Source organism: Scyliorhinus canicula, chromosome 22 (assembly GCF_902713615.1).
Source record: "Scyliorhinus canicula chromosome 22, sScyCan1.1, whole genome shotgun sequence".
NCBI lineage: Eukaryota > Metazoa > Chordata > Chondrichthyes > Carcharhiniformes > Scyliorhinidae > Scyliorhinus > Scyliorhinus canicula.
Genome location: NC_052167.1, coordinates 7,733,742 through 7,751,887, shown reverse-complemented (window position 1 = coordinate 7,751,887; position 18,146 = coordinate 7,733,742). Strand labels below are relative to the sequence as shown.

Here is an 18,146-nt window from a genome sequence, read left to right as displayed (position 1 = left end):
TAGTGGACTCATGTTTCTCATTCATATAGAAAAGCGGAACTCTCCTACAAAAAGCAGTAGTTGACAATTTAACTAATAAATTTAAATCTTGCATTAATAAACTTTTACTATTCAAGCCTATTAAGAGAAATAAAGCCAATACGGGTGGATGGATTTCAGATACAGATCAACTACACTCTCAAAATAATGGATCACACTGATGGGGCTGGATTTCCTCCCGTTCATACACAATCCTGGTGTTTGTCTGAAGTTGCAGTTGTTTATTTTCCCCACATGGTGTCTCTGTTGTGTAATTATTCACTGCTGAACAATGCTGCACCACAATTCAACACCACGTTGATCTACCCTTTCCTCTTAAAATTAGTCAATGTTTTTCCTTTCTCGTCTATTCATAGAGTGGGAAATTAAAATGATAACTTCTCCAAACAATAAAGAACCACCCATTGTACAGTTTGAGGCTTTGAGAATGATGTAGATCTAACCATTTAACTTTGATACTGAGAAATGCAATTGTTAAACACAAAATAATGGTATTCAACTCTATTTAAATCCCTCTATTGAAGACAGTATAGTCCCCTGGGACGTTGCTGTGAACAACAGTGTAAACGGTTTAAGGAATATTTGTATAATTAAGAACCATCCCAAATCAAACCTATAAAATGCCTATTCTTACCAGGCTGTTCATCTCTGAAGACTCGAGGCTGCCGCACTGCTGGACGGTACCCAGTGCCTCCATGCCTTCTTCATCCCACATGTAAGTGCCAGCTGAGCTACTGGAAGGAGATAGTTCAAAGGAGGAACCCATTGCGTAGTTGGCATCTGGAGACACAAGATCTTCGTTACCTGAGGCAGTGGTCTGGGAGCTCTCCAAATCTTTACAGTGGTCTACTCAAAACACAAAAAGTGACAACAACAAAATGTGTTACAACACAATGACAGAAGCAACAACCTTTTTCAAAGCCTATCACTTGGTCATCAAGGACACATATATTTGCTTTAAAATGGTTTAGGAATTGGACATCTGAAATGCATCATAAGTTATTACATTATCAGCCAGATACACATGTGCCATGTGTAAAGCCAAGTATACAAAATAGAAAGCAGCTATTTTACTTCAAAGTGTCAGTGCATACGGTAATAAGAAATCTCCAGCTGATTGGAGTAGCTTCCGGGGAACTATATGGAGCCAAATATCGCTTTCCATTTAATATACTGACCTTTGCTTATGGAACAACTGACATGCTGGCCCATTGAATGTGAAAAACAAGGGGCAGTTCATATTGCTGAAGCATCCCGGATCTATGGTTCTCATAACTATAATTTATTGCAGGTTCATACAACAGTCACTTCCTTTTCTATTTCCATTTTAAATGCTGTAAACGTCCCAAGGTGCTTCACAGGAGTATCCAATAGAATGAAGACACAGCCACATATGGAGATATTAAGGGACATGACCAAAAGCTTGATTAAATAGCTCGGCTTTAAGGAGCTTAAGGGAGAAAAGAGTGATGGAGAGGTTTAGGGAGAGAATTATAGGAAGGGATTATGAGAGGAAGCTCTTCCCAACAAATTCACTGGAATTGTTTTATGGGCCGACCTCATCAGTAATGAAAATTCTGTACCTTTTACATATGTGGATTATAGCAAAGCTTATTATGTTAATAGTTGGGTAGGGCAGATATTTGGGTTGGGAGGCAGGATTGTTGAAGGAGAGGCAGAAGCTGCAGATGGAGTTTGGGTTGTTATCTACAGGGAAGGCAGTGGGGCAGTTGAGGAAGGCAAGAGGGACAATATATGGCGAGAAGGCCAGTAGGATGCTAGCACACCAGCTAAGGAAAAGGGAGGCGGTGAGGGAGATGGGAAGAGCGAAGGACAGAGGAGGAAACATGGGGGTGAATGGGGTGTTTAAGAAGTTTTACAGTCGGTTCTATGAGTCGGAGCCCCCAACTGGGGTGGAGGGGATGAGGCAGTTCTTGGAAAGGTTGAAGTTTCCGAAGGTGGAGAAGGGTTGGTGGAGGGGCTGGGAGCCCCAATCGGGATTGAAGAAATACTAGAGGAATTGGAGGCCATGCAGTCGGGCAAGGCTCAGGGAACGGATGGCTACCCAGTGAAATTTTATGAGGTTTTCTGGGATGCTTGGCCCACTGCTGGTGAGGGCATTTAATGAGGCAAGGGAGTGGGGTGTTCTTCCCCCAACAATGTCACAGGCCTCGATTTCACTGATTCTGAAGCGGGAGAAGAACCAGAGCAATGTGGGTCACACAGACCAATCTCCCTATTAAATGTTGATGCCAAAGTGCTGGCCAAAATCCTGGCCTCGAGGATAGAGGACTGTGTTCCAGGGGTGATAGGGGAAGATCAGACGGGGTTTGTTAAGGGTAGGCAATTAATGGCTAATGTTAGAAGGCTCCTGAATGTGATCATGATGCCCTCCGAGGGGAGGGAGATGGAGGTGGTGGCAGCGAAGGACAGGAAGAAGGCCTTCGACCGGGTGGAGTGGAATTGTGGGAGGTCCTGGGATGATTCTGGTTTGGGCACGGCTTCATTAACTGGGTTCAGTTGCTGTACCAGGCACCGATGGCGAGTATGCGATTGAACCAGGTGAACTCAGACGAGGCAAGGATGTCCCCTCTCCCCACTGTTGTTTGCCTTGGCTATAGAGCCATTGATGATGGCGCTGAGAGCGTCAAGAGGTCTGGAAGGGGCTAGTCAGGGGGGAATGCAGGGTCTCGCTATATGCAGACGACCTTCTCCTATATATTTCTGACCCATAAGGGGGGGGAATGGGGGAAATTATGCGGATCTTAGGAGAATTTGGCCAGCTCTCGTGGGGTACATATTGAATATGGGTAAAAGTGAGGCTTTTGTGATCCAGGCGAGGGGGCAGGAGAAGAGATTGGTGGAGTTGCCGTTTAAGGTGGTGGGAGGTAGATTTCGTCACCTGGGTATTCAGATGGCTTGGGAATGGGAACAGCTACATAAATTAAATATGAGCTGATTAGTGGAAAAAATGAAGGTGGACTTCCGGAGGTGGGACATGCTCCTGTTGTCACTGGCGGGGAGGGTACAGACCGTAAAGGTGACGGCTCTCCCGAGATTTTTGTTTGTTTTTCAGTGCCTCCCTATTTTTATTCCAAAGGCCTTTTTTAAGCGGGTGAACAGGGTGATATCAGGGGGTTATGTGGGTGGGTCAAACCCCGCGAATAAAGAAAGTGTTGCTGGAGCGGAGCCATGGGGAGAGAGGGCTGGCACTGCCGAACTTTAGGAACTACTACTGGGTGGCAAATATAGCCATGATTAGGAACTGGGTGGTTAGGGAGTGGGTGGAGATGGCATCGTGTAAGAACACAAGTTTGGGGGCATGGAACATCTCTGATGTTCTCACCGGCCCGGTACTCCACAGGCTCAGTGGTAGTGGAGGCCCTGAGAGTCTGGAGACATGGCAGAAGCATATTGGAGTAGAGGAAGCATCGGTGTGGGCTCTAATATTTGTAATCACTGGTTTGAGCCGGGGATGATGGATGGGGTGTTTCGGAGGTGGCAGAGGGCAGTTATTGAGAGGCTGGGAGATCTGTTGATTGATGGGAGCTTTCCCGGTCTGGTGGATCTTAAAGTTTGAATTGCCGGGAGGGAATGGGTTCTGATATCTCCAGGTAAGGGATTTTGTGCAAAGGCAAGTTTTTATCTTTCTGCTCCTTCCGCCACAGGGGATACAGGATAAGGTAGTTTCTAGAACGGGGGTGGGAGAGGAGAAGGTATCAGAAATTTAAAAAACTCGGAGTGGGAGGAAACAGAGGAGACAAAACATAAATGGGAAGACGAGTTGGGAAAGGAGTTAGAGGCTGGTCTTTGGGAGAATGCCCTGAGCAGAGTCAATACATCCTCATCATGTGCCAGGATCAGCCTGATACAATTCAAGGTGGTCCACCGGGCACACATGACGGTGGCCCGGATGAGGTTTTCTGGGGTAGAGGACAGGTGTGGGCGATGTGCAGGAGGCCCCGCAAATGATGCCCACATGTTTTGGGCATGCCTGAAGCTCAGGGGATTCTGGCAGGAATTTGCCAGATGTCATGTCCAGGGTGTTAAAGGTGAGGGTGGCACCGAGTCCAGAGGTGGAGATTCTTGGAGTGTCGGAAGACCCAGGAGTGAGAGAGGCTGATGTTTCGGCCTTGGTAGCCCAGAGGCGGATCTTACTAGCATGGAGGGACTCGAAGCTCCGGAAAGTAGGGATATGGGTTAGTGACAAGGCTGGGTTTCTCAGGCTTGAGAAAATCAAGTTCGCCCCAAGAGGTTCATCATCACGATTTGTTCGGAGGTAACAGCCGTTTATTGACTTCTTTGGAGAAAATTGAACTGTCAGCAGATTCAATATGGGGGAGGGGTTTTAGGGAGCTCGACTTTGTCGGTCTAGCTTAGGCAAGTACTGCGGGCGATGGAGTGGTGTTACGTGTTGAACTATGTTTTATATCTGTACCTGTGTCTTTTGGTATTGGAAAACCATAAATGCCTTAATAAATTTTTTATTTTTTTTTTTAATTAAAAAATTTTTTATTTTTAAATTTTTTTTTATAAAGTGTACTCATTTCGCAATTGCACCAAATACAAAATTAGCCAATGGCCGAATCCAATTCTCCTTTGGAATATCAACTGAAATATTAGTGTAATTTATTGCATCCCCACTAAAATGTTACGTTACTGCTTCATCCAAAGAGCAAATACATCAATGCGTTTAATATTGCAAACATACATACCAGACAAACCAGTCTCTATCCAATCTGTGCCTGGATATTCAGCAATTAGAGGTTCTTCTATTCCAGCTGAAGACATAGCCTCATTAGGATTATAAAGATCATCAAGAATTTCTGCTGAAATAGAATTGTCACTGTCCACAATTTCTATGGACTCAGTATCTGAATGAGTTAAATGTTCACTTTTATCATTTGTATCACAGTTGGAATCAATTGAAGCGGTCAATACCTCCGGGTTATCAATATTGTTTTCAGAAGTAGAATCAAGTTTTTCATTAATTCCAGGTCCAGTGTTCACATCTACAGTGCTAACATTTAATGCACTTTCAGCAGTGTGTTCAATATTTACAGTTTCATTATTCAAGCTATTTTCACCAATTGTTGAGGTCCCAGGGTTTTGTTTCATGGTTCCCGATATTGAATTAACATTACTTGCTGTTCCTGAAGAGGCCAACCTACCACACTTCATCAATGAAGGTAGTGCCATCTTGGAGGCAGAAGAAGCAGCAAAAAATGGAGCTGTGGGGCAACTAGGAGGGAGCATTGATTTTTTAAAGGCAGATGGTGCTTTTAGGCATGGTCTACTGGAAGTACGTTTACAGAGTAATTCGCTTGTGCTACTGGTGTCCTTTGCGTTGTCATAGCAAACAATATTTGATTTCAAGGGAAGACCCGTTTTCATTTGCTGTCTTGGACAAGATCTATCAGCAGCCTTTGAAAAGGATAAAGATCTTGGTATTACAGCAGTACCATAAGAGTTACTTTGTATGGAGTATGAAAAACTCTGTGACCTTACAATGCTGTCATCTGTTGAGTTCTTCAGGCTCTCTGTAGATTGCCCAAGACTATCTTTTGAACTGCTCGATCCAGAGAAAGTTCCATCTTGTTCAGACATCTTTACAACTGCTGTTTTATGAAAATGGCCAATTGACTGGGACCTTGCAATTTGTGAGGATGTAAATGGCTTTTTCAGCATTTTACCACGATTTCCCTTTGTGGAATAATTTAATCCAGCTACAAAAGTTTTGCTTCCTTCGTCATAAGGTACAATCTGGGGTTGTTTGTGATACCTGGATGCTGCAGTAGATTTACTCTTAAAGCCCAAGTCAGTTTGATCTTTAACAAGAGGAACCTTAGAATAAGAGATTTTGTCAATTTTAACAAGTTCCTCATTTGTAAAAGGAAAGGAACTGGCTGGGTCTTTTGCACCTTGTCCACCTGGTTTAGATTTAACAGACTTTTTCCAATTAAAAGAAAAGGCACCCACACAACCGGTCCCATTCTGCTTGCCACCAGCTTTCGAACTGCTAGAAGCACTGACACTGCGAGCACAGGCTCCATTTGGTACAACATGGGGGAGAGTCTCACTGAGCTTCGTGGTACCACCACCAAACTTGGGCAATCTGGAAACGGAGGCAGATTTTCCCTGTGTTTTTCCTTCCATCAGCTAGCAGACACTTCAGGTTCCTAATGCAATCTAGGAGAAAAGAAAAAAAAATTGTACAAATTTGCAGCAAACCAATCACCCCTTCCCAGCGCAAAAAAAACTAAACCGATGTATCGCTTCTAAACAAAGAAGAATAATGATCAATTATTCACTGAAACACATTGTCATTTTATCTCTTATGTATCACAAACAAATATCAAGAGCATAAAAGTCAACATTATAAAACTTTGTTGCGCATTTACTTAAATACTTAACACTCCAATATGAAGAGCTTGGAATCATTTCAGCATAATGCATTTTGGAAGGTCTAATACAGGTAGGAATATACAGTGAATGGTGGAACCCACAAGCATATTGACAGTCAGAGAGATCTAGCTGTACAGGTCCACAGGTCAAGCAACACAGGTGGAGAAGGTAGTCAAGAAGGCATACAACATGTTTGCCTTCATTGGCCGGGGCATTGAGTATAAAAATTGGCAAGTCATGTTGCAGCTGTAGAGAACCTTAGTTGCGCCACACTTGTAGTATAGTCTTCAATTCTGGTTGCTATACTACCAGAAGGATGTGGAGGCTTTGGAGAGGATGCAGAAGATGCAGAACCAGGATGTTGTCTGGTATGGAGGACATTAGCTATGAGGAGAGGTTGAATAAACTTGGTTTGTTCTCACTGGAACGAAGGAGGTTGAGGAGCGACCTGATAGAGGTCTACAAAATTGTGAGGGATATAGACAGAATGGATAGTCAGAGACTTTTTCCCCTAGGGTAGAGGGGCCAATTACTAGGGGGCATAGGTTTAAGGTGTGAGGAGATGTACGAGGCAAGTTTTCCTCGCTGCTGGAGGAGGGGGTGGAAGTAGGGACAATAGTGACATTTAAGGGGCATCTTGACAAATGCGTGAATAGGATGGGAATAGAGGGATACAGACCCCGGAAGTGTAGAAGATTTTAGTTTAGATGGGCAGCATGGTCGGCACAGACTTGGAGGGCCAAAGGACCTGTTCCTGTGCTGTACTTTTCTTTGTTCTTTGTTCTTTATAACAGCTTGCCCATTTCCAGTTATTTAACTCTTGTATTTTTGTTAGTGGAAGTAGGATAAGCATGTGCATTGCACCCTAAAAACTAGAATATGCAGTTAGCAAAAAGAAAAATCACAAAAATGGGCCCTTGAATTGACTACACATACTGTAGTTTATTTATAGGAATCATATTATTTGAACCAACAACAAAAAGTTTAAGGACTGTTTTGAAGAAGAAACCGTATAAAAAGATGGGCTAAGAGGAAAAGCAGAACTCTAAAAAGCACTTGTTGGGTTTGTGTTCCTGCATCACTCGGTGGTAAATATTATTTCCCTACAATGGGATTGCAACAGTACATGTGAAACCTGTGCATTTGCTTTAAATCAATCAAACATACTGATCCCCTGCTGTTTTCCCCACATGTAGCAACAAATGTCATAGGATATTCCAATTGTCAAAATTCACTAATATCAGAGTAATTTAGGTGCCTGCCATGGAACCTCACAGGCCAACAGTTGCAAACCAGTGGTTTCATTTATCGTATATATCAAGCTATGGAGACCAATACAATCTTGGGTGTTTTATTTAGGATTTATCCACTGATAAATAGCACCCAAGAACAGCCCTTTCTAATCCTCCAGACACAAAAAAAAACCCTGCAGTGAATCAACAATAAATCAGGAAAATATATCTGTGAACCAAACTGAGGTAACTGTTTCTTGACAGGCCACATTTGTCCCTTTTCAGATGGCGAAGCAGATTACAACAGACTATCATAATTTACTTTTCCCTTCCAGTAAAAAAAAAACCTTATCAAATTAAGGATGGTGCCCAAGTCTTTATGGAGACTGAACTGGTGCCAGGAAGTACGGAAATCATCTAGGAAGGTGATGGTGTCTTCCAGTGTGATTATTTTTGTGGCTGAAGCACTTGCTGAACCATCTCGGAGGGCATTAAGAGCTAACCACATAGCTCTCGAGAGTCACACATTGGCTAGAGCAGAGGGCATGCTATGACATTTGTGCTAAAGGGCTTTAGGATATTTTACTACATTAAATGCCATTATGTAAATAATGCACGTGCTTTCGTCAGGAAACATGGCAAGCATGCTGCCGTTATTCAGGTAAATAAGGCTTGGCTGGTTTGGGCATCTGGACAGGATGGAAGAAGGCCGTAGGATGTGCAAAATTCTGGATAATAAGACAATCAGTCCTCACCAGATTAATACAACAGATTAGCAAATAGGTTTTCTATCAATCTAAAAGTTCAGTCAGTTTATATCTAGTTAATTTAATCCCAATTATCTTTTATGCTACACATCATTTAACGACAACTGCAAGGGACTGTCATTAGCACATCAGAAAAATAAATGTCTTCATGGATGAGACTGGCACGGATAACTGCAATTCATTAGCACTGACCCAGTTAGAGATTCCTCTAATTTAAATATACATACAGTAAGCCTGCCCAGTCTGATGATATCTGTGTTCTTGGAGACTTTCCAGTGAACCAAACCCATGATGCAAAGTACATTTGGTGCAATGGCTTTCAGCCAGCCTACAATGCAACGCCCTACATTTTAACCCATTGTATGACAGATATTTTTCCAAACCTCAAGTTTAACCGCAAATGCTTGCAGTAGCTGCTGCGTTATGACACAAATCTCATTAATGATTTATAATGGAAATTCTGAAACAATCACAAGCACAGCAGATGTTAACCATCACTGGCAGCTGCGTAGCAGGGGGTTTGGGTGTTGATTAGTTAACTGTACAAAATATGGCTATTAATAAGGGCCAAAGTGGACAGGTCCTTCAGAAAGTTGTCATAGGCAAGACGGGCTGAAGGGCCTCTCTCCGTGATGCAAAGTTCCAAGACTCTTTTGATCCTTACCAGGGCTACACATGGACGGTTCAGCAGAGCAGGAAAAGTTACCAACCAAAGTTCGTAGAAAAATGTGCGTGCTGAATGATATCTAGAGTCAGTGCAAAGTTGAAGTTTTTTTTTTAATTTAGAGTACCCAATTATTTTTTACTAATTAAGGGCCAATTTAGCATGACCAATCCACCTACCCTGCACATTGTTTGGGTTGTGGGGATGAGACCCACGCAGGCACCAAAGTTGAAGATTATTCCTGCATTTAAAAGTTTAAGTTTCATAAAACATTGAACTTTGAATAATGCGTGTTATTTGTAGTTTCCATGCAATTAAAAATCGTTGAAATGCCAAAAAGGTTACTGTGCCAGGAACTGCTGTTCGGCCAAATGCACTTTTACACTAATGGCATCATCCTGTTCCATTGCTTCCCCAAAAAGTGGTTTTCATTCATCACATGACATGGGCATCACTGGCAAAGTCAACATTCAATGCCCATTCCCAATTGCCCTCGAGAAGGTGGTGGGCAGCTGCTGAGTGGAAGATGCGCATGAAGAAAAAACATTTCTGGCTATATGCAAGTGACCTTCCTCCGGCGGTGACTAGTGCAAGTCCAGACAGTTCCTGCAGTTTTGGCAGTTGTGGGCAGGTGGAAGTTATTGCACAAGGTTTCCAGATATTTGCCATAGTGAATAGTTTAGGTGGATCCAGGAATATGGTAGCTACAACAATAAAACCTCTATTTACAATATCATATCATGCTAATTTAATTTGGATTTGAACACACACTTGACCAACACATTGTACAGTATGCACCCCAATGAAGTAACTATAATACACCGGGTCTCCAGTACTTTTAAAACGTGGGATACATCCCACAGCACTGAAGCAACCGAGTGCACATATATATCTCCTTGAAAGCCCTGGTCCTTAATTTTATTTTCTGACCCTCAAACCCTTTCCAACACTACTGGCCTATACAGCCTACATCCATCAAAAATGGTGGTCTTTGCAAATAATACTCTCATTACCTCCAAGGAGCTCACACTGTTATTAGACCTCACGTCCCAAGATAGATCTTGGCATCTCTAAAGAAAGCAGTACGTTTTCATTCACCTTGTGAATTAGAGCCTACAAATTCCCATAAAGGTATGCTACGACAGAGGCAGAGTTACACATTCAGCGCTAATGCATTAGGACCTCGTATATATACACATCTAAATTATCTTTGACATAAGTGACCTTTGAATTAGACCACAAAGCAATCGTTTCCAACTGCAACGGTTGGGATTTCCCAAATCTCACAGTAAAAGAAATCGGTACAAGAGTAAACCCTTAGGTTCCTTAAGCCGCTCCTCCTTAACTCCACTTTCCTATCTGCCCCCATTACCCTCAACTTGCTTGGATTCAAAAATCGGTCCAATGGACCTTGAATATATTCAATACCTCACAGGAAACCCCATATTTTAAATTCTCTTTCCCAGAGAGTAGTGGAGGCAGGATTATTAAATTTATTAAAGGCTGAGTTATGATCGACAAGGGAACCAAGGATTCTGTGGGAGCCCTTTTATCATTGACCCCCAGATAGTCAGTGGAAAATTAAGGAACAAATATGTGCGCAACTCAGGTGGGTAAAAATAATAATAGAGTAATTATATTAGGTAATTTCAACTTTCCCAACATTCTTTGGCTTAGATGGAGTGGAATTCTTGAAATATATACAGGAGACCGTTTCAGCTCAATATGTAGAAGGTCCAACAAGGGTCGGTGTGGTGCTGGACCCAATTCTGAGGAATGAAGCCAGACAGGCAATAGCAACCACAACATGGTACAATTTGAGTTGTTATGGACAAAAAAATAGACAAGCTGCAAAAAAAAAAAAGAAAGGGTTTGGAGTGGGGCAAAGCAGATTTTAGTAAAATAAGGCAGGATCTGGCCAAGGTAGACTGGAGAGAGTTACTTGTGGGAAAAGCTACAGAAGAGCAGTGGGGGGGGGCAGTCAAAAAGGAAATGGGAAGGGCACAGACCCAATGTGCTCCCTCTAGGGAAATAGGAAGGAGTAACAAGCCCAGAGAACCATGGATGACCAGAGACATTCAGAATACGATTAGAAAGAAAAGAGGCTTTCAGCAAGTACAAGGCGAGCAAATCAGCATTTGTGGAGGACAGAAAGTGCAGGATGGAGCTTAAGAAAGTAATTAGGAGAGCAAAGAGGGGATATGAGGAAGCTATGGCTGGTAAATGTAGGGTATTCTATAAGTATATCAATGGGAAGATAACCAGGGAGAGAGTAGGGCCCATTAGGGACCAAGACGGGAAACTGTGAGTGGAGCCAGAGATCATTGGCACTTTGTTGAACAAATACTTCACCCAAGATAATGCAGAGGTAGATATAAAACTCACGGAGACAGTGAGGTTCTTGAGCAAATTGACATAGGGAGCGACACGGTAGTGCAGGTGTTGGCAGACTTAAAAGTGGATAAATCTCCAGGTTTGGACAAATTATGTGCCAGGCTGCTGCAGAAGGCAAGGGAGGAGATTGCAGGGGCTCTGACTCAAATTTTTAATTCTCTGTGGCCACAGGAGAGATGCCGGAGGAATGGAGAAGAGCTAATACAGTCCCACTATTTAAGAAAAGTTGTAGAGGTAAGCCAGGGAACTACAGATGAATGAGTCGCACCGTCAGTGAAGGCAGTGGCATTGTGGCAGGAGTAGTAATCCAGGGACCCAGGATAATGATCTGGGGACCTGGGCTCGAATGCCACCACAGCAGGTGGTGGAATTTAAACTCAATTAAAATATCTGGAATTAAAAATCTAATGATGACCATGAAACCATGGTCAATTGTCATTAAAAAAAAACCCCACCTGATTCACTAATGTCCTTTGGTGAAGGAAATCTGCCATCCTTAGAGGACTTATGTCCATCACCAAGAGTAGTGCCACCACAGACCGAGCTGGCCGGGTCCTAAAGGACATAACTGATAGCCTGGGACTGCAGCAGGTAATGAGGGAATCAACTAGAGGGGAAACATACTTGACCTCATCCTCACCAACCTGCCTACTGCAGATACATCTGTCAATGACAGCATTAGTAGAAGTGCCCATCACACAGTCCTTGTGGAGACAAAGTCCCGTCTTCACACTGAGGCTACCAGTCATCGTGTTGTGTGGTAAATGGGAGAGACTTTGAACAGATCTAGATCTTGCAACTCAAGACTGGGCACCAATGAGGTGCTGTGGGCCATCAGCAGAATAGGATTCAACCACAATCTGCAACCTCATGGCCCAGCATGTCCCCCACTCTACCATTACCACCAAGCTAGGGGGATCAACCCTGGTTCAATGACGAGCACGTCAGAAGCAACATCAGGCATACCAGAAAATGAGGGGTCAACCCGGTGAAGCTACAACACAGGACTACTTGTGTGCCAAACAAAATAAGCAGCAAGTCATAGACAGAGCTAAGCGATTCCACAATCAATGGATCAGATCTAAGCTCTGCAGTCCTGCCACATCCAGCCGTGAATGGTGGTGGACAATTAAACAACTCACCGGAGGAGGCGGCTCTACAAATATCCCATTCCTCAATGATGGAGGAGCCCGGCACATGTGCTAAAGACAAGGTTCAGGCATTCGTACCAACCTTTGGCCAGAAGTGCCGAGTGGATGGTCCATCTCGGTCTCCTCCGGAGGTCCCCAGCATCACAGATGTCAGTCTTCAGCCAATATGATTCACTCCACATATCAAGAAACGACTGAAGGCACTGAATATTGCAAATGCTATGGGCCCTGACAATGTTCCGGGAATAGTGCTGAAGACTATGCTGACACGGTGGGGCAGTGGTTACTACTGCTGCCTCACGGCGCCAAGAACCCCACCATCTGGAGGTTCCCCTCCAAGTCACTCACCAGCCCAACTTGGAAATATATCGCCATTCCTTCACCGTCGCTGGGGCAAAATTCTGGAACTCCCTCCCCAACAGCACAGTGGATGCACCTCCACGTCAGGAACTGCAACTGTGCAAGACGACAGCTCACCACCTTCTGAAGGACAATTAGAATTCGGCAATAAATGCTGGCCTAACCAGCAATGCCTCCAGCTTGTAAATGAATTTTTTTTAAAGTGGTAGGGAAAATTCTAATGGAGAGAATTCATCTCCACTTGAATAGGCAAGATTTGATCAGGAATAGTCAGCCTGCATTTGTCAGAGGGAGGTCATGGCTAACAAATTTGATTGCATTTTTTGAGCATGTGACCAGTTCTGTAGATGAGGGTGCAGCTGATGTAGTTTACATGGATTTCAGCAAAGCCTTTGACAAGGTCCCACATGGGAAATTTTAGAAAGACGACAAATATACATGGGATTGCATAAAGTCGATTCATAATTGGCCTAGCGGTAGGAGACAAGAGGGGACAAGGCAGACGGCTGCTTTAGTGACTAGAAGCCAGTGTCCAATGGCGTACCACAGGGATCTGTGCTGGGTCCCATATCATTTGGCATTTATACAAAAAATATAGATGACGATGTGGGGGGTAGGATTAGTAAGTTTGCAGGCGACAAAGGTCTGTCGGGTGGTTAACAGTGAGGTGGAGGACGATACAGACAGGATGGTCAAAGAGGCAGAAAGGTGGCAGATCGAACTTCAGCCTTAAAAGTGTGAGGTGATACACTTTGAAATGAGTAATTTAACAAGAATGTATTCAATGAATGGAATGACACTGGGAAGTTCCGAGGAACAAAGGGACCTTGTCCAGAGATGTCTGAAGGTGGGAGGGCAGGTTAATAGGATGGTGAAAAAGGCACTTGCCTTTAATCAAACAAGGCAATGGTGGAGTTGTAGAGAACTTGGTTGAGGCCACAGCTGGAGCACTGCGTGCAATTCCGGTCGCCACACTATAGGAAGGATGTGATTGCACTGGAGGGGGTGCAGAGGAGATTCACCAGGATGTTGCCTGGGATGGAAGGTTTAAGTTATGAAGAGAGGCTGAATAGGCTTGGGTTGTTTTCACGGGAGCAGAGAAGACCGAGGAGTGACCTGATCGAGGTGGGCAAGGTGGATGAGGGGCATGGACAGGGTGGATAGGGAGCAGCTGTTCCTCCTAGTTGAAGGCACAGTTACGAGGGGGACACAAGTTCAACGTCAGGGGCAAGGTGTTTCTGAGGGGGTGGGGCTGCCTCACAGTGTTTAAAGAAGTACCTGCATGAGCATTTGGCACATTCAAGGCACTGGGCCAAATGCTGGCAAATGGGATTAAGCAGGTAGGCGAGATGTCTTTTATACGTCGGTGCAGATTCAAAAAGCCAATAGGCTTCTTCTGCAGTGTATTATTTTATGATTCTGAGCAGACAGGAAAGTAATGTTGAGGCAACAAGAGCCACAATCAGATTAGCCATAATCTCATTAAATGGCAGAACAAACTGGGAACAAATGGCCCACCCCGGTTTCTAATTCGGAAATTGGTACTTATGCACCATGCTATTATTCAGATTCAGTGAAATGTTATCTTTGTAGAAATAAAAATAAAGTTAATCAATATGGTGAATCCGAATTTCCCCCAATTCTTCCTTTTAAAATTGCCAACAAAAATCAACTTAATAACCTCTGCTGTAACAAAAAACAATACAGAAAGCAATTTTGAATTTGACATAATCCTGCTGTTCAATTCAACAGGAATATGCTGGGATGGTCTAACGGAGTCAACACAGATGGCGTGCAGACAGGACATCTGATCGAAGAATGAATACCTTTGCCATCTTCAGTGTTCTAAAAACCTAAATTTCGCATTCCCAAAGACATTGTTCATAAATTTATAATTAAAATTCATCAAGAATCTTCTGCTGGGTTACAATTCTTTCACAAAAACCATTTTATAAATGAAGAAAAAATTGCCAGACATCTGGGACAAGTAACTTCTCTGACATGCTGAATTCGCTTTGACCTACTTTGGAGTAAAGGAAAAATCAAAGTGAAATACAAAATTCACAACCATGTAAAAAGGAGTGAGCGTGTTTGCAGTTGCAGTGAAAAACCCATGGATCCAATTAACATCAACCCAAGTTGAACAACTTTACCAGCTCCAGATTGGTTTACAGGACTAATAACTTAATATTGGGATTGGATCAATGGGTTCGAATACGGTAGCACAGTGGTTAGCACAGTTGTGTCACTGCTACAGGGTCCCAGGTTCGATTCCCGGCTTGGGTCACTGTGTGGAGTCCGCACGTTCTCCCCGTGTCTGCGTGGGTTTGCTCCGGTTTCCTCCCACAGTTCAAAAATGTGCAGGTTTGGGGACTGGCCATGCTAAATTGCCCTTAGTGTCCAAAAAGGTTGGGTTGGGTGGGGGTGTGGGCTTAGGTAGGGTGCTCTTTCCAAGGGCCGGTGCAGACTCAATGGGCCGAATGGCCTTCTTCGGCACTGTAGATTCTATGATACTATGAAAATTCCCTGCTCACAGGAAAGGTTCCAGTGTATTTGAAAAATGCGAATGTCAAACCCTCAGATAAAAAGGGGAGGGAGGCAGAATGTAGGAAACTACAGACCATTAGTTTAACATCTATTGTCGGGAAGTTGTCGGAATCCATTGTTAAGTAAAAAATATCAGGACATTTGGAAAGTCGAAACGCCATCCAGAGTCAGCATGATTTTATGAAAGGTAAATAGTGTTTGACTAATTTGCTAGAGTTCTTTGAATATGTAACAAGCCAAGTGGATAATGGGCATCCTGTAGATGTAGTATATCTATACTTCCAGTAGACATTTGATAAAGGGCTGCAAAGAAGTTTAATATAAAAGGTTGGATCACATGAGGTTAGAGGTCATTTATGAGCTTGGATAGGAGCTGGGTGGCATGGTGGCACAGTGGTTAGCACTGCTGCCTCACAGCTCCAGGGTCCCAGGTTTAATTCCGGTCACGGGAATTAAACTCCCGTGAGGAGTTTAACTCTGTGTGGAGTTTGCACTTTCTCCCAGTGTCTACGTGGGTTTCCTCTGGGGGCTCCAGTTTCCTCCCACAGTCCAAAGATGTGCACGTTAGGTGTATTATATAATAGAACAATATTGGCTATGCTAAATTGCCCCTAGTGTCCAAAAGGTTAGGTGGGGTTACTGGGATGGGGTGGAGGCGCGAGTTTAAGTAAGGTGCTCCTTCCAAGGGACAATGCAGATTCGATGGGCTGAATGGCCTGCAACTTCACTGTAAATTCTATGATTCAATGAGAAGACTGGCTGATGGACAGAAGACGGTCAGGATAAATGGGCCTCTGGATGGCAAGGCATAACTAATGGGGTGCCACAGGGTTCCGTCCTTGGGCTCCAACTATTTACAATCTATATTAACAACTTGGATACAGAGATGGAAGGTTCTGGAGCCAAATTTGCAGATGACACTAAAATAGGTGGGATAGTAAGTTACAATGAGGAAATAAGAACCTTACAAATGGATATAAATAGATTAGGTGAGTGGGCCAAAATGTGGCAGATGGCGTTTAACGAGGATAATTATGAGGTTATCCATTTTGGTCGGAAAAATGGAAAAGCAACTTATTACCAAAATTGGGAAAGACTTTGGGGTGCACTAGTGCAGAGGGATCTGGGTGTCCTCGTTCATGAGTCGCAGAAAACTAGCATGTAGGTATAGGTAATAAAGAAAGCAAATGGAATGTTGGCATTCATAGCTAAAGGAATTGAGTATAAAGTAAGGAAGTGTTGTTGCAACTGTACAAGGCATTGATGAGACCGCACCTGGAGTATTGTGCAGTTTTCATCCCCTTATTTGAGGAACAACATTGTTGCATTGGATGCAATTCAGAGGAGGTTCACTAGATTGATTCCAGAGGTTTGTCTTATGAGGAGAGATTGAGCAGTTTAGACCTCAAGTCTCTAGAGTTTAGAAGAATGAGGGGAGGTATATAATTGAGGTATACAAGATGATAAAAGGTATGGATAAAGTAGGTGTGGAGCAGATGCTTCCTCTTGTGGGGCATTCTAGAACGAGAGGTCAGTCTCAGGATAAGGAGTAGCAAATGTAAAACAGATGAGAAGAAACTAATTTTCCCAAAAGGTTGTGAATCTGTGGAATCCGCTACCACAGAAAGTAGTTGAAGCCACAATGTTGTGTAATTTCAAGAAAGAATTAGATACAGCTCTTGACGCTAAAGGGATCAAATTTGGGGGGGGAAGAAAAGAGGCGGGATCAGGGTATTGATCTTGATGATCAGCCATCGTCATAATGAATGGTGCAGCAGGCTCAAATAGCCAAATGGCCTCCTCCTGCTTCGATTGTCTATGTTTCTATGAGTTAGAGCCAATTGCAGTAACCAGATTTAAAGTGTGACAGCAACCTTCAAAAGGTAAATAAAACATTGGGTATAATTTTAATACAGTCTTGGAATCGTGAGTTAAAGCAATTGTGAGCAGTTTGCACAGTAGCCAGGATAAAGAAATCCTAAAGAGATTGGTGTGAAATCCTGGACTGGGTTCGCTGTTAAAAGTAGAGCGAAAGCTTTGTTGAAAAAAGTGTCATTTGGAAAACCTGATCTGGATTTCAGAATGCAAACCACCAAACAAAAGCATAACTACGAGACAAGATTTTAAAATGTGTTTTTAGGAGTGAAGTTTGGAAACTCTCATGTGATCATCATTTAGAGGATTCCGAGGAGACATCCACAAACAAACATTCATTTGGACTTCAGAGCCGAGTACACCAATTTGACCACAGTCATCTTGTGTGCTTAAAAGTGGACAGTGTGTGTTAATGAGACCATTGTATTTTAAGATGTACTTTGTAATCTGTGTTAACTTTTAAATCTATGTGTGTATGTATTGAGGGGGAGGAGGAGTAAAGGGGTATTGTATTATGTAAAATGAAAAAATAAAATCATGTTGTTAAAACTAATTAGCGGTCCTGCGATTTTTTTTTCTCCACGTTATTAAAATGTTATAGTCTTTTGAGCCAGGGTACCATTCTTGGATCTTGCTGTTCAGTTATATCAACTGGGATCATATCATGGTGCACGTAACCCGCTTTTGCTGCATTCATATTTTGCTCTAGGCT

The 18,146-nt window shown here is 43.2% G+C and overlaps 1 protein-coding gene across 11 annotated transcripts in view; it reads right to left on the bottom strand.

The window, feature by feature from the left end:
- LOC119956020 (serine-rich coiled-coil domain-containing protein 2-like) overlaps window positions 1–18,146 on the bottom strand; it is a 643,754-nt gene that overhangs the window by 553,607 nt on the left and 72,001 nt on the right. For all 11 annotated transcript variants that reach the window (XM_038782737.1, XM_038782731.1, XM_038782738.1 and 8 more), the window contains 2 exons: window positions 4,755–6,228; window positions 674–885 (listed from right to left, as the gene is read on the bottom strand). In XM_038782737.1, coding sequence (XP_038638665.1) covers window positions 674–885; window positions 4,755–6,195 — 1,653 coding nt within the window. In that variant the 5' untranslated portion in view covers window positions 6,196–6,228. The remainder of the gene's footprint in view (window positions 1–673; window positions 886–4,754; window positions 6,229–18,146) is intronic.